Source organism: Boleophthalmus pectinirostris, unplaced genomic scaffold (genome assembly GCF_026225935.1).
Source record: "Boleophthalmus pectinirostris isolate CB_2022bp ecotype Guang Dong unplaced genomic scaffold, ASM2622593v1 HiC_scaffold_4, whole genome shotgun sequence".
Lineage (NCBI taxonomy): Eukaryota > Metazoa > Chordata > Actinopteri > Gobiiformes > Gobiidae > Boleophthalmus > Boleophthalmus pectinirostris.
In genome coordinates, this window is record NW_026571353.1 from 18,165,858 (window position 1) to 18,180,699 (window position 14,842).

General features: G+C 37.8%; 2 protein-coding genes across 2 annotated transcripts; both read left to right on the forward strand.

Moving 5' to 3' along the window:
• The first annotated feature begins 169 nt into the window (after nt 1–169).
• gltpa (glycolipid transfer protein a) lies at nt 170–1,984 on the forward strand. Its single transcript, XM_020920981.1, has 5 exons — nt 170–272; nt 1,229–1,287; nt 1,366–1,499; nt 1,572–1,722; nt 1,802–1,984. Exons 1-5 carry the CDS (start codon nt 170–172, stop codon nt 1,982–1,984), a joined length of 630 nt encoding a protein of 209 aa, XP_020776640.1.
• Nucleotides 1,816–14,006, forward strand: trpv4 (transient receptor potential cation channel, subfamily V, member 4). Its single transcript, XM_055161313.1, has 18 exons — nt 1,816–1,895; nt 3,071–3,372; nt 4,439–4,520; nt 4,675–5,081; nt 5,805–5,980; nt 6,360–6,512; nt 6,624–6,764; nt 8,444–8,742; nt 9,190–9,369; nt 9,549–9,707; nt 10,124–10,216; nt 10,305–10,378; nt 10,647–10,812; nt 10,890–10,956; nt 11,417–11,724; nt 11,851–11,978; nt 12,061–12,176; nt 12,603–14,006. Exons 3-18 carry the CDS (start codon nt 4,512–4,514, stop codon nt 12,701–12,703), a joined length of 2,577 nt encoding a protein of 858 aa, XP_055017288.1. The 5' UTR covers nt 1,816–1,895; nt 3,071–3,372; nt 4,439–4,511; the 3' UTR covers nt 12,704–14,006.
• The last annotated feature ends 836 nt before the right edge of the window (nt 14,007–14,842 follow it).

Sequence of the window (14,842 nt, forward strand, 5' to 3'; positions counted from 1 at the left end):
TTTTTTTGCATAAACAATTGTGTGTCCCCAAGTGATGCATTTGTGAGTGCGTGTGCTCAGGTCACACTCAGTTGGAGTCTGCCACACAGTGTTAGGTGCCACTGAATCTGCAGTAAAGGCTGGAAGCCTGTTACTATCTTTTTCAGTGCTTCACACTGTTGACTTAAACATGGCCCTGCTGATGGAGCATCAGTTCAGACAGCTGCCAGCTGACAGACAAGTGGAAACGAGGCCATTTCTGGAGGCAGTGTCCTATCTTCCACATTTCTTTGGTAAGTCTTTAATTCAGTAACATCAGGACAGAGGTGGGAAAAGTATATGACATTGCTGAATCTAAGATATAAAACAATTATCTAGACTAATATTTCAGCCAAAACAATACTGGCAAAGAGTTTTTTGAGTTGATTTAGATTTTAAAGTATTGCACTTTGAGGAAAATATTTTTGGCTAATTTTGTTTTGTATCACATTTTCTTTTTATTTAGCTGTCAGCAGTTCTTTAGCATGCATTATTTAATTTGGTGGCCTGGATTTTTAGTTGTGAAAATTGATTAGAAGGGTGTTGAGTTCCCTATGCCCATTCATTGGTGAGATTGTGCTCCTGGGCACTTTTGTGCAACTTCATTCGGTATTAATATACCAAGGGCTTTCTTTTAAAATGCCACACGAAACCCTTGAGGGCACCGCATCTATTGCCCTTGTATTTAAATGATCATGGCTATTTTTTAATTGATAATAAATTAAAACTAAACATGTTTTATGAATGCCTATACTTTCGAACAAAATAATATATTGACATGGTGTGATAAAAGCTATATGCACTGCTACTCTTTGTATTTAACTGAGGAATAACACTGTTGCTACCTATTCTATCATTTAGATGCTTTCCGTTTTTAGGAAGCAAACTATTATAAAGCAATACAAGCATCTCTCAGAAATAAGATCTGAACATCAGATGGGCACAATAGAGCAGACTTTGTCATGAGGAGTTTCCACTAACAGCAGCTCTGTAGCTGGTGACAGTCGGGCAAGCACGTGTGTGTGTCAAGCCTCTAGATGTCTCTTGCCTCACTGCGCTGTCACCTAATACTTTGCTCACCTAATTACCTAACAAGACTCTACTAAATGCTGTTGAGTTCCTGTTTGTCTTAATAACTACTCACGTTGCATTATTCATCAACAGTACCTTTCTGTACTCTATTGACAAATCTCCATATACCAATCTTTAGACTGCCTTGGACCCACTGTTTTTGCACCAATAAAAGCAGACTTTTCAGGAAATCTCACAGTAAGAAATTTGTTCTACCACCCATAAATATCACATTATTATACTTTGTTTATTAAAGAAACATTTTATATTTTATAGAAAATCAAGACTGTCTATGACACCAGTCCATCACGTTTCAAGACACTGCAGCAACTTTTGGAGGCTGAAAAGGAAATGCATGGTTCAGAATGGCCCAAAGTTGGAGCAACATTTGCACTCATGTGGCTTAAAAGGTATGAGGTCAATGAGTATTTTTAAAGCCAAAGGTTTCGTAGTTTTAATGTTTTGAGTATTATCTATTGCAGGAGTCTACGGTTTATCCAGGTATTTCTCCAGAGTCTTGTAAATGGTGAGAAAGATGACCTAAATCCAAACCTCATTCGGGTTAATGCAAACAAAGCCTATGAAATAGCACTCAGGAGGTATCATGGTTGGTTTGTGCAACAACTTTTCAAGGTGACTCTTTTTTGTATTAGACAAAATAAAATATATAAACTACAAATGTCAGCTGATGTATTTATCTTTATGGTTTCAGGCTGCTGTGTTTGCTGCACCTTATAAATCTGACTTTCTAAGGGCTCTGTCGAAAGGCCGAGATGTCAAAGAAGAGGACTGCTTAGAGAAAATCCGTAAATTTCTAATAAACTTCTCTGCGACTGTGGATGCAATATATGAGATGTACGCTAAGATGAATGCTGATGTAGATTCCACAGCATGACTGACAACATAATTTTGGTGTGACATTGTTTACCTTTTGAGTTTGACAGCACTGCTTGTTTCCTTTTTATGTTGAGGTAATACACATTTTACATTAGGTTGCAAAGATTGAAATGGTAATTTTTGCTTTGCAGTAGTGTTATCAACATCAATAAAATATGGTTTTAGTCTATTATTAGGCTTGAGTTGTTTTTTTGGGGTTTTTTTTGTGAATCACTGAGTAAATACATTTGGAATGTTTTTTTTTTTAAAGGATTCTTTGACTTTAGTTAATGTAGAGTGTCTGTCTCACTCTTGGTTCACTTTTACTACTACCTCTGACCAGGGGTGGAAGACGTACTAAATTTTGTTACCTCAGTAAAAGTACAGATACTATAGCAAAAACATACTCAAGTAAAAGTAAAAGTGCCACATGAAAAAATCTACTTAAGATAAAGTATTAAAGTACACATAACAATTTGTGCTGAAGAAACAATTAAATGATTTTTTTTTTCTTAGTGGTTTTGATTTGTTTATTGGTTGTTATATTTTTGTTTGCTTAAACTACAAATGTGTTTAGAAATAACCCCCTCAGACTTTTCGGCAGGTCTCAAACACTTTTCAGCACAGTTCAAAAACGTAGAGGAGCAGAAAGTACAAATACCTCCTCTCAAATGTAGGGAAGTAAAAGTAAAAAGTATCCACAACAGATACCTAACATTTTTACTTAAGCGCAGTACTTTAGTACTTTTACATTGTTACTTTCCACCACTGCCTCTGACCTCAGGAATCTGACAGGTAAAGGCATGTCTGCTTTCCTCAAGTACCAGAGGTCAGATGTACCGAAATGTTGTACTAATAAAAGTGTATCAAGACTGAGGCAGAGTTTACACAGAAACGAGTTAGTGTAGTGTAAACATATTTTGTTTTGTCCTCAAGACTCACTTCAAAAAAATTTTAGCGCGTTTGAATGAACTGAATGATTTGTAAGAGGGTCATCAACAGTAATAAAAAAAATCAATTTCTAGCGCAGCAATCTGTGCTAGAAATGTAAATATTTCAGATTTTTTTTATTTATCTGACAGGTAAAGACATGTCTGCTTTCCAGGAATCAATGAATGGCTTCATGGAAGAAACCTTGTCACGTCACCCTCTTGTGGTAAACTCTAGTACTGCCCTGTACTTCCGCTTTGGCTCCAGACTCCCAATTTTGGAGGAAAAGGTAGTGACCACACCGTCCCACCCAATCTGTCTCAAGGCATCCCTTGTTCTGGTAAACTTCTGGTAAACTCAACGCAGCAGTATGAGCTGTTTCACTTTGTGGAGTTAAGAAAGACAGTTGAATTTAGAAGCTTCAGAAAATGGAAAATCAAGTTGGGCAAACTTAGAACAAGTTTCAACAACTATCAAGTAAGTCACGTTGCTATTTTTTCACTGTTAAATTCAAGTGAATGTTGTGATATTTGTCCCTGTCTGTCAGTGATAGAGCTATATACTGACTAAAAATGTTTATAATAGTCTACATTACTGTAGTTCATACAGGCTATTGTGAATATCCAAGCTGTGTTCTTTAAAAATATATAGACAAATTATTGACATTTGGCCTTCCTCTACGGACTTGTTGGTGTTGTTTATTTTAACACTCATATAATCAGTGCAATTTTTCAGTATATACAGCCTATATTTTTGTTAGTAAGTATTACAGACTAGATTATGTAGGGTATTTTTTTTAATTATTATTAACTTTGGCTTTTAAAGATTATTGGCAGCTAAATTACTTTGTTAATTGTTTTCATTAGTGTTTATGGGTATAAAACTGTACTTTTTTCACTATTTAGATTAGTGGCTCCAGTTTAAACAGTCATATCTCTTTAGTTCTGGACAGTGTCACATCAGCAATGACACAGCCGGAACTCCCATGTCTCTAGGGACATTCTCATCCATTACTATTGGAACAACAGTACGCATCTTGCCCTTGTCCATCACTATGAAGATTAATGAAAAGTGGCTGATTAATCATTGACAAATGACCTCTACTCAAACTAAAGAACTATAATTTAATGCAGCCTAAAGTTGTTGTAGTCTGGCTTCCTGTATTAAAGCTATCAAATGTGCAGTGAGGAGAACTGGCATGATAATCCTGTGTGTTAAACAGAGCACTGACTCATGCCTGCCTCACATGGGGCCCCGTATTTTGTTTGTGTTGCCTCTTTTCAGTGCAGTCTGGCTTAGATAAGTGCCCAAAGTCAGGAGCAGATTCAGGAAGCCATACAATTGAAGAGGAAGCCATATGTGAAGGTGTCTATCCTTGTCTATTCAGATAATAGAGTATAGCAAATACTATTGTTCTCATATGTCCAAGTTTACATAATGAATATACAGAGTTTTTTTCTATTTGTGACTAATAAATCAGGGGTCTATTTAGCTACTGTGTAAGAAATTTATGCTGAGGTAAAATTTGTTTCTGCATTTTCAGGATACTCTCATGTTTCATCATTACTTCCAGTTTCTTCTGAATAGGAATTGGGAATTTCGTTGTGACAAAAGCAATGAATGAGGTATATTTTACCATGCAAGCTTAAAATTACTGCTAAATTACTATGTAAATAAAAGTTTAACAGAAAACATTACCTGCTCGATAATCCTAGAATGACACATTTAATTAACTTACAAGTAAAATATAATGTTCTGTCTGCTCCTGTGTTTTCATAGAATCGTTCGGCCACTACACTTTTCAGAAAATATCAGCTTGCCTTGTCTAAAAATGGCACTGTCTCCCTGGATTCTGGAGATGTTGGAGCAGCTCAGAGCGACTCCTTATGTGAGCTGTCAGACCTGGACAATAGCTCTATCCCGCCTGAAGACCAAAGTATTGAGGGGGGACAAGAAGTGGTCCCACCCGGCCAACAGCCTGTGGACAGCAGACAAAACTTGAGATCAAAGTTCCAGGGAGCATTTAAGAAGGGCATTGGTAACCCCATGGACCGACTGGAAACTACCATCTATGAGTCTAATGTGGTTCCGGGACCTAAGAAAGCTCCTATGGATTCACTGTTTGACTATGGAACCTACAGAAATCCAAATGACCAGAAAAAACGTAGGAAAAAGCTCCCAAGAGGGTATAGATGTTGTTTGTTTCTACAAATGAATAAATATTCATTATTAATCATTTGTATTACCGCTGCAGAAGTAGATAAGAGGAAGTTTTTCTTTTCAGATAATTCAAACCATTACTGTACTACTAAAACCAATAAACCATTTGGAGATAAAGCATAAATACTTGAAAAGCTGGACAATTTTTATTGTTCAAAAATTACATACACATAGTTTACATATGATCTGTAACCTGATCTGGTGCTATCATCTGCTTGTCTCCATGGAGACAGATAACTTTTATTTCATACTGTGGAACATTCTAGCCAAAGCAATAACATCTCCATAGATACATTGATTGCAGGCGGGGGACCCCCACCGGAAAGGGTACATTGAGTACCTTTAAATATGCAATAGAAGTACTGTACTGTAGTAATACTGACCTTTGTAAAATTGCACCTTGTTTAGGAGTTCTTTAAGAGTATTAGAGATGGAAAAATGTCATCATAACAATCTCCACAACTGCCACTTTGTAGACTAAGGTGTGTCTGTTAGACAAACAGACAAACTTTCCTCCAGTCAGTGATCCAACAGAGGCCATGTTGTTGGTTTCAAACGGTTGAGGTAATATTTGGGCCCCTGCGTGTTAGGTACTATGCCAGAGTCATACAGAGGGGTCATTATGGAGCTAGTAGAAGAGTTTGTGTATGTACACATGAATGAATGATAAATTGACCTTGTGTCCACAGTAAAGCTGAGGTTTCCTGTGATGATGGTGCTGGTGCTGATACCCCTAAAGTAGTGAAAATCTTCAACCGCACTCTACTGTTTGAGTGTGTGTCACGTGGGGACCCTCAGTCTCTAGAGGGCCTCCTGGAGTTCCTGCAAACTCATGAAAAGAGGCTGACCGATGAGGAGTTTAGAGGTGGGTCTGTCAACGTGAAATTATTGGCCATTGTGTAGTCAACTACTGCTATTTTTGTCTTTCACAGTGTCTTTGCAAATAGCCAGCCTGTATGATATAGAGTATGACTTTTTGCATTGTCCGTTTGCATGTCTCAAAGGATATGGCGAGGAAAAGGTGGAGTATAGACTTTTTGACTATGTAAGTTAAGTCACTGGGAAAGTTTCCTTTGTGTGCCTGAGTGAGAAGTCTCTACAACATCACACACCGCAGAGAAAAATCGCAGCAAACTGTTGTTAACCCACCACCCCTTTTCAAAAGTACACACTCACTAAAGTGGACACTGGTGGTTCAGAATACTACAAATATTCTCAAATATACTATATCTCTTTTTGTTCAGAGCCATCAACAGGTAAGACGTGCCTGCCCAAAGCCCTGCTGAACCTGTACGGTGGACAAAATGACACCATCCCTCTGCTGGTGGACATTGCTGAGAAGACTGGAAACCTACGAGAATTTATCAACACACCATTTAGAGATGTTTACTACAGAGGTACAACAATGCTGTCATTCTTGCAGGAAGAAAGATAAGTTTGAGTTATTCTCACTAAAACTGAGGTAGCAAAAGAACTTAACAGATTGTTGTATTTCACTCTGCCTCTAGGCCAAACTGCTTTGCACATTGCGATAGAGCGCCGCTGTAAACCGTATGTGGAGCTCCTGGTGGAGCAGGGGGCAGATGTCCATGCTCAGGCACGGGGGCGCTTCTTCCAGCCCAGAGACGAGGGTGGTTATTTCTACTTTGGTAAAGACAAACTGTTAACATGCGGGTTTGGGTTTAGAGCATTTCTTTACCTGTAGCTTGTCTTAAAGCCCTTCATAAAGTACTGCAAACAGCTCAGTTATTCAGTTAACAGAACTTTTTCCTGGAGCACAACTTTCCATAACATAATATGTTGAGGTGGGGTGACATTGAGTGGCCCGCCCTGTTTTCCTGGTGTGGGATTAGACTGGACAATATAAGTACATTTACTTGTCCAGTTCTGTAGCAGACACATGTGAAGCCTTAAGGAAAGGTCCACTAACAAAACATAGGTTTTAAGTTTTATGTCAGCAACCATTCATTGATTTTAGCCTACCAATACAAGTACATATCTAAATAATAATATAATTTTCTACAATTGTCTTTTTTAATATTCATAATAAATTAAACAAAAACAAATTATTTGAGCAAAAACTGTAAGATACCAGTGTTTTCTATTTAGTACTGTATTGGTGCTGGTATTGTTAAGCAGTGTTCCATGTAGTTGTTATGATTTTTAGACTTGTTGTTCTTGTTAGACTTGCTGTTTCAAATTATATTTAGTTCTTGTGCCATAACTTCTGGAACACAAGTGGGGATGAAGTAAATCACAGCCCCAATACAATTCAACCCAACCCAGGACTGCCATCTAGTGGCGACTAAGTGGTTTCTCGCAATTCAAACTGAAGTTTAATACTGTACAGATGCCATATATACTGTATATGCAACTGATAATGACAAATTCTTGGCTCCTAGTTTTGTAGGTATTTATTAAGACTCTGTTGGCTTTAATAATGTGGACTCATTACAGTGGATATAATTTCTGTTTGCTGTCATCACATCATCGTTTCTAAATCCCTGTGTCCTGATTCACTGAGGATAATTTTACGCAAGCTTTGCACAGAGGTGAACAGGAAGCTGGCAGGCCCAACGTACCACAGCTAATGAGATTTAGACTTAGCTAACAGTCTGCATGTGCCCGTGCAAATCCATGAAAAGGATCACTTCTGTCTGAGATGACAAAGTAATCTGTCACCCATGGCAACAGCGCATCTCAAACAGTTGCTTTGGCACTCCGGCCCCTCTGCACCCCTCCTTCAAACCACTGCTAATTGTGTGTGTTTTTTTTACACTCATGTCTTTGATCCTATTTAATCCACTTAGCAAAAAGTCACCCACATTTCTCATCTCAGTCTTTTCTTTAGAAAAGGTCTTAATAAGAACAACCTGTTTCTATAGTGGTGGGTACAGTGACCAAACAAGGTGTTAATTCAAAATAAGTAAGTAGTGATTAATGTAAAGATGAAGAAATGAAAGGTTGGCTTTTACTTGTTGTATTGCTGGGCAAGACAGTTCCTCATCCTCCCCTATGTATAAGTGTGTTTGTAAGGGTTGGCAGCCATGCTTTTGTCAGTATGGCCCAGGGCAGCTGTGGCCACAGGTGGCTTAGTGTGAGGATCCACCATCTGGTTGTCTCAATGGAGATGTTATTGCTTTGCCATTAGGCCTTGTCTGTACCTGTTTTAAATCTATTTTTAAAACACACTTGTTCACTTTGGCCTTTGACTTGTTACTTATTTCACTTTAAAGTCTCAAGCATATGATTGAGAAATGCTCATTCATGCTCTCAATCAATAATATATATAAGATTGGTATCAGAATGAGAGCTTTCTGATTCCCAGGTGAGCTGCCTCTGTCCCTGGCGGCCTGTACAAATCAGCCCGACATAGTGCACTATTTGACGGAGAACCCACACAAAAAGGCTGATCTACGGCGGCAGGATTCACGAGGAAACACAGTGCTCCACGCTCTAGTACGCATCGCAGACAACACTAAGGACAACACTGGCTTCCTCACAAAGATGTACGACCTGCTGCTGATAAAGAGCGCCAAACTGTACCCAGAGTGCAGCCTAGAAACAGTGCTCAACAATGACGGCATGTCACCACTCATGATGGCCGCCAAGCTGGGAAAGATCGGGGTAAAGTCAAACACATCTTTAAAAGGGACATATTGTGTAAAATAGACTTTTATGAGCTCTTAGCCATGTTATAATGGTGTTCCATCATCATTAACTTAGTTTGAATAAGTTAGATTTCATTTGATTCCTGCATGCAAGGCTTGAGTGCTCAGAAAAATTCATTTCATTTTCATTTTCACCTTCCCCCTATCTCCACCCACTGGTCTGTACTCTGCAGTTATTTAAAAAATGCATCCTGGATCATGCATACAGGCTTCAAGAATGCGTCATAGCAATATTTCTACATTATAAACAAGTTATTGAAAATCTCCTGCTTGCTTCCAGTGCAAATAATCATATTAAACAATCTATGTTCTCTACTTTTTTAACAATTACTTCTGCCTTTGGCAACTTTAAATATGTAGAAAGATTTGTACTTTTAATAACTAACAGTTTGTATTTGCATAGGTTTTTCAACACATTATTCGACGCGAGATCAAAGATGAAGAAGTCAGACATTTGTCCCGAAAGTTTAAGGACTGGGCTTATGGTCCTGTGTACTCATCCCTCTATGATCTTTCGTCACTGGACACATGTGGAGAGGAGCCTTCTGTGCTGGAAATCCTGGTCTACAACAGTCGCAATGAGGTGACTATCACAAAAGTTATCCATCAAAAAGACGACACAACAAGGTTGCTGGTTTTCTTCTTTCTTGTCTTGTCTTCTTCTTTTCATTGTCATGTCTAGCATAACTAAATATATAGCCCCTACAGTGAACTAATTCTTGTAAGAGATTAATTCAGTTGCTGTGATGTTATCATTGCCAGAATCGTCATGAGATGTTGGCTGTGGAGCCCATTAATGAGCTGCTAAGAGCAAAGTGGCAAAAGTTTGGAGCTGTGACATTTTACATCAGTGTCGTTTCCTACCTCATCACTATGATCATCTTTACTCTAGTGGCATATTACCATCCAACACAAGGCACGGTGAGTGGCGTAGTTAATTAATTAAAATAATGATGATATATTACTTGATAAGTTAATAGTAAAATAGACTTCAGGTGGACTGGTAGAAACATGACTGTCGTTTTTAAGCCAATGTTACATAATATGCACGTATACTGATCAAATTACAACAGGAATACCCCACAGTTTCACTTGTTTGTTTAGATTTTGCATTAATATTATCTACTCTATTTTATTTCCATGTGCTAACTGCTCTGTAAGCTTTGGGTACAAATAATGTTTTTTAATTTTCTAGATTTTCTTTTTTTTTTTCTAAAAAAGAATGGCTTAATATTTATTTCAGCTTTCACTGCTCATAATGTAATTCCTAACAAGTGTATGTAAATAATTCCAGTTTAAATTGTTATTAACTTTAGTTTACCTTTTCTGCTGCTCAGCCTCCTTATCCATATAAAACCTCCTCAGACTACCTGCGTCTGGCTGGGGAGATTGTGACTCTTGCATCAGGGATCTTCTTCTTTCTCACTAATGTATGTGTCTACCACCCTAATAGGATTTGATAATCGTGTGTTGACTCCTATTGCACACTCTTTAATCAACTCCAAACTGTTGTTGCAGATAAAAGACCTGTTCCTGAAGAAGTGCCCTGGAGTGAAGTCTTTATTTATTGATGGCTCCTTTCAACTGCTGTAGTACGCCTCCATCTTGTCTCTTTCACCTTTGATGTTGCTCTTTAGTGACTTTTGCCCAAGGCCGATTTAGCATTCACTCAATTGAGGCATCTAATTAGCTCTATGAAAGTCTCCATTTACGTGTTTTATAGTTTACATCACTAATTACACTTCTGTTACAAACAAAGGGCGTTGAATGTCAAGCTGTTCCTTATGTTGGTTTAGATCATTAGTTAAATTGCTGTCTTGTCGCATCTTTTAATAACATTATATATGATTTTATTTGTAGCTTCATCTACTCAGTCCTCATTGTTGTCTCCGCTGCTCTGTATCTGTCTGGAATCAAGGCGTACATTTCGGTCATGGTATTTGCTCTTGTCTTGGGTTGGATGAACACACTGTATTTCACTCGAGGACTGAAGCTAACAGGCACATACAGCATCATGATACAGAAGGTCAGACACTTAAACTAATGAGAAATCACAGATCACTTTTTCATGTGCTGTATATCACCATTTTGCTTGCTTTGTAGATTCTTTTCAAAGATTTGTTTAGGTTTCTGTTGGTGTACGTTCTCTTCATGATCGGATATGCATCAGGTACATTTATACATGTATCAGATTGCCTTACTGTTGAGCAGTGTTTTCCAACCAGTACAAGATCTCTGGGAGTATACTTGCAAGGGAGAAGGGAGAGGGCTGATTTCAAGTCTAAAAGAAAAGTGGAAATTAATACTAATTTAATGTAAAATGTTATTGTATATAATACACTCTCACTTGCTATTGTTTCTGTTTGGGCCTAACTATAACAAACAAACAGACAACAAAATGTAATATTTATTGTTGATCATACAATTGTGAACTGAATAGTAAGATTAAAGAAGTACCGTTAGGATACTTAAAGTGTGAACTCATACTTAAGATAGGGTACTCAAGATAAAAAGGTTGGAAAACACTACTGTAGAGAACGTTGAAGTTTTTAAAATTTTTATTACCAAAGCAAATACATATAGTTAGATTTTCTGGCATAAAAACTAACTTTCACTAATTTGTTGTGCAGCTCTGGTATCCCTGCTGACTGTATGTCCTCCCCCGGGCTCCGAATGTGGAGATGAAGGCTGTCCCACATACCCAAAATGCAGAGACCAGGATACATTCAGTGTCTTCTTATTGGACCTCTTCACACTTACCATTGGAATGGGTGAGCTGGATATGATCCACAGTGCACAGTACCCAGCCGTGTTCCTCATTCTTTTGGTCACTTACATCATCCTGACATTCGTGCTGCTGCTCAACATGTTGATTGCTCTGATGGGGGAGACAGTGGGACAGGTGTCCAAAGAGAGCAAGAAAATCTGGAAACTCCAGGTAATTCAAGGGTGGTGATCATAGAAATTGAATTGTGATCTGAGTCCTGTGATTATATGCTATTTTGCTATTATTGTCATTCTATAATTCACTATTTACAAATTCTATATTTCCTAACAACTATAGTGGGCAACCACCATATTGGATATAGAGCGTTCATTCCCAGTGTGTCTTCGCAAGTCGTTTCGAGTCGGTGAGATGGTGACAGTGGGTAAAAAGTGGGATGACACACCAGACCGCCGCTGGTGCTTCAGGTATTTGAATGATAAGTATACCCTGTTGTTCATAAAAAGAATGTAAAATATTTGTTTGTCTAATGTTTGTCATATTGATTAGAGTGGATGAAGTAAACTGGACTCACTGGAACCAGAACTTGGCCATCATTAATGAAGACCCTGGAAAAAACGACACCCACCAAGTTGAAGGGCTCCATCAGAGAGGCCTGAGGCGAGGTGAGTGTGATGCTGCTGATTAAATATAATATTGTATGCTTCTAATATGATCTCCCATAACCCATAGAATTCAGTTCAAACTCACACTTCATAGCTGGTCTCCTCTCAGTCCCCACTGTTAAAATGGCCACATTGAGGCATTCAGCCACTCTGTCCGCAAACTCAAGTTATCCATCAATCTGCGACAGCTAGACATTTTCAAAACGTACATTTTCAAATCTGCATATTCACTGTAACCATTTTGTCATCACTATTTCTTACTTTAATCTTAAATATGTTGTTAATGTGTGTTGCTGTTTTAAATGCTTTTACTGTAAGGTGTCCTTGGGTGTCTTGAAAAGTGCCATCAAAAAGTGAATTATTAATGATTATTATTTTTATAATAGTGTTCAGTCCAGATGGATAAGCTCTCTGTTTCCCCAGCAGACCGTTGGTCCACTGTGGTCCCTCGTGTGGTGGAGCTGAGCAGGGGACCTCGCTCTCGAGACCTGGTTGTGGAGATGGAGTCTCTGACGCCCAGACACTGACCACTTTAAAGATTGTCCATCTTGTACAGACAGCAGAGCACAGCAGCATTAGACAGACTGCTCTGTTGGGGACTGTTGGGCTTTAAGTGCACTCATTAACACACATCTCCTTATGGACCTTATAGAGAAACCAGTCAGAGCAGCAGTTAAGAAAAGGACAGTGAGTATCAAGCACACCACTGGATGGACTATTTCTCTCTAAAATTATGTGATGTTAAATGTTTCATATCCATGGTTTGCAGAATGAAGAAAAGTCATAACTGTTGCCATAACATTTAACATTTTAAACAAAGTATAATTTCTTCTGAATGTTGAAAAATCCTCAAAATGTTGCTGAAAACAGAAAAATAAAACCCAAGGATAAGATCCACATAAACCTACAGGATACGAAAGCTGCTAATAGCCAAACTATTGTTTTCCAGAGCCAAGCCTGGAAGACATCAAATCACTGCCTATGCAAGTTTCTACTCTGGAACTAAATTACACCAGCTATTTTGTTTTTTCCACTCAGGGATTTAAAATTTGCTTTGCCAATCAAATGTATTGCTGAACAAGCTGTACATGTACTGATGGTTGATTGTGGCATATTTACAGTATTGTTTATTACATTAGTAATATACATTAAGTGCATATTGACAGATTTGATTGCACTGGAACATGTATTTATCTTCCTAATTATATTTAGTATGTATATATTGTTTCATAATATAAATACATTTAAAGGAATTATATTCTTGCAAGTCTGTTGTATATTGTTTGTATAAATTCAAATGTATTTAGGAGTTTATATTCCTAGGAATATGATTGCAAGTGTTACAATATTTCAAAATGATGTCTTCCCATTATGTATTTAGTATATAAATGGCATATTTTTGCCTATTATCAGTAGAAACAAGGCTTCCATTTACTGTAAACTAGAACACTGCATATAGCTATTATTATAAGAATACAAAGACATTGTTTGGAGTAAGATGGGCATGATGAGTAGGTTACAATTGTCAAGCATAAATGCAAATATAAGACAATAGCCCTCTATTATGGTCTGTCTTTGAATTTCCATGTTATTGTCTCTTTGCAGCTGGGGTATTTGCATAATCAACTCTGCCCATGCCATTATATACTTTTTCATATTTGCTGCAGTGTTTTCATTGCACTTGGCTCCTTGCCCTAGGTAGTATTTAGTCGAAATGTGCATCAACTGTAGTCTATGCATTTTTGAGGCATTCAAGAACAGCTGTACAAAGCTAGATTTTTGCTTTTTTTTACCCATGATGTTTAATAAAATCTATTTTGCAGATCTTCATTTTGTTTCCGGATTACTTTAAATATATGTTGTTTTGAATAAAAAATAGAATAAACAGTGGTTCTATTTGCAATACCCTTTACGTCCAGCAGGTGACTCTACACCCTAAACTTGCTTTGTATTGCTCGTGTCTTGAGTTTACAGTTTCCACATTAGTAGAGTTCTGTGTAAGTGTACTTCTGGAAACAGCGTGACTCTGTGTTAAAAATGATAACATGGGACTGCCAATGCGAATTCTTTCAAGTGTTAACAGCAGCCCCTGTTGATAATATTGAAGGTCACAGTGACCTCCGTGAAACACCTGGCCAAAGTAATTTACCTCTGAAATAGTCCGTCTGCGTAAGAAACACCAAATATAATCTGCCTATTTTCTTTACACAACACTCCACATTTAAGACACTAAACGATGTGATATCAAATATACTCCTTAACTCTGATTGGGTATACATCTTTTAGTGTCTTGGTCATGATTTAAAAACAAGCATTCAGAATTATATCTTGGGATGTAGCCTATAATATTAGACAGTAAGACCATAACAGAACTGCAGCTGAGTCAGAATTAGCTTTTTGTTAAATGTTTTATTGATCATAATAAAGAGAGGAATGAATAAAAACACCCTAAATCTAGACCTGAACTTGAAAAGATTGTCTAGTCCCACCAGAAGCAACTCTGTGTACCACCAGAGCTACCCTTGTACCACAGTTTGGGAACCAATGTTTAAATAAAAATATTCGCCAAAGCCTCCTTTCTTATTACCCAGGTCCTCTCCTTATGGCCAGCAGCGTTTGAAGGACACAGGGAATCTCTCACCACCTCAGAAGAGAGCATAATCCTC

Bases quoted from the DNA above. Each gene is read 5' to 3' on its own strand.
- gltpa (XM_020920981.1), top strand. From the start codon at position 170: ATGGCCCTGCTGATGGAGCATCAGTTCAGACAGCTGCCAGCTGACAGA. The intron at 273-1,228 runs GTAAGTCTTTAA...ACCAATCTTTAG, and splicing joins CTATCTTCCACATTTCTTTG to ACTGCCTTGGACCCACTGTT. The intron at 1,723-1,801 runs GTGACTCTTTTT...TTATGGTTTCAG, and splicing joins TTGTGCAACAACTTTTCAAG to GCTGCTGTGTTTGCTGCACC.
- trpv4 (XM_055161313.1), top strand. The intron at 10,379-10,646 runs GTACGCCTCCAT...TTTTATTTGTAG, and splicing joins GGCTCCTTTCAACTGCTGTA to CTTCATCTACTCAGTCCTCA. The intron at 11,979-12,060 runs GTATTTGAATGA...CATATTGATTAG, and splicing joins GACCGCCGCTGGTGCTTCAG to AGTGGATGAAGTAAACTGGA.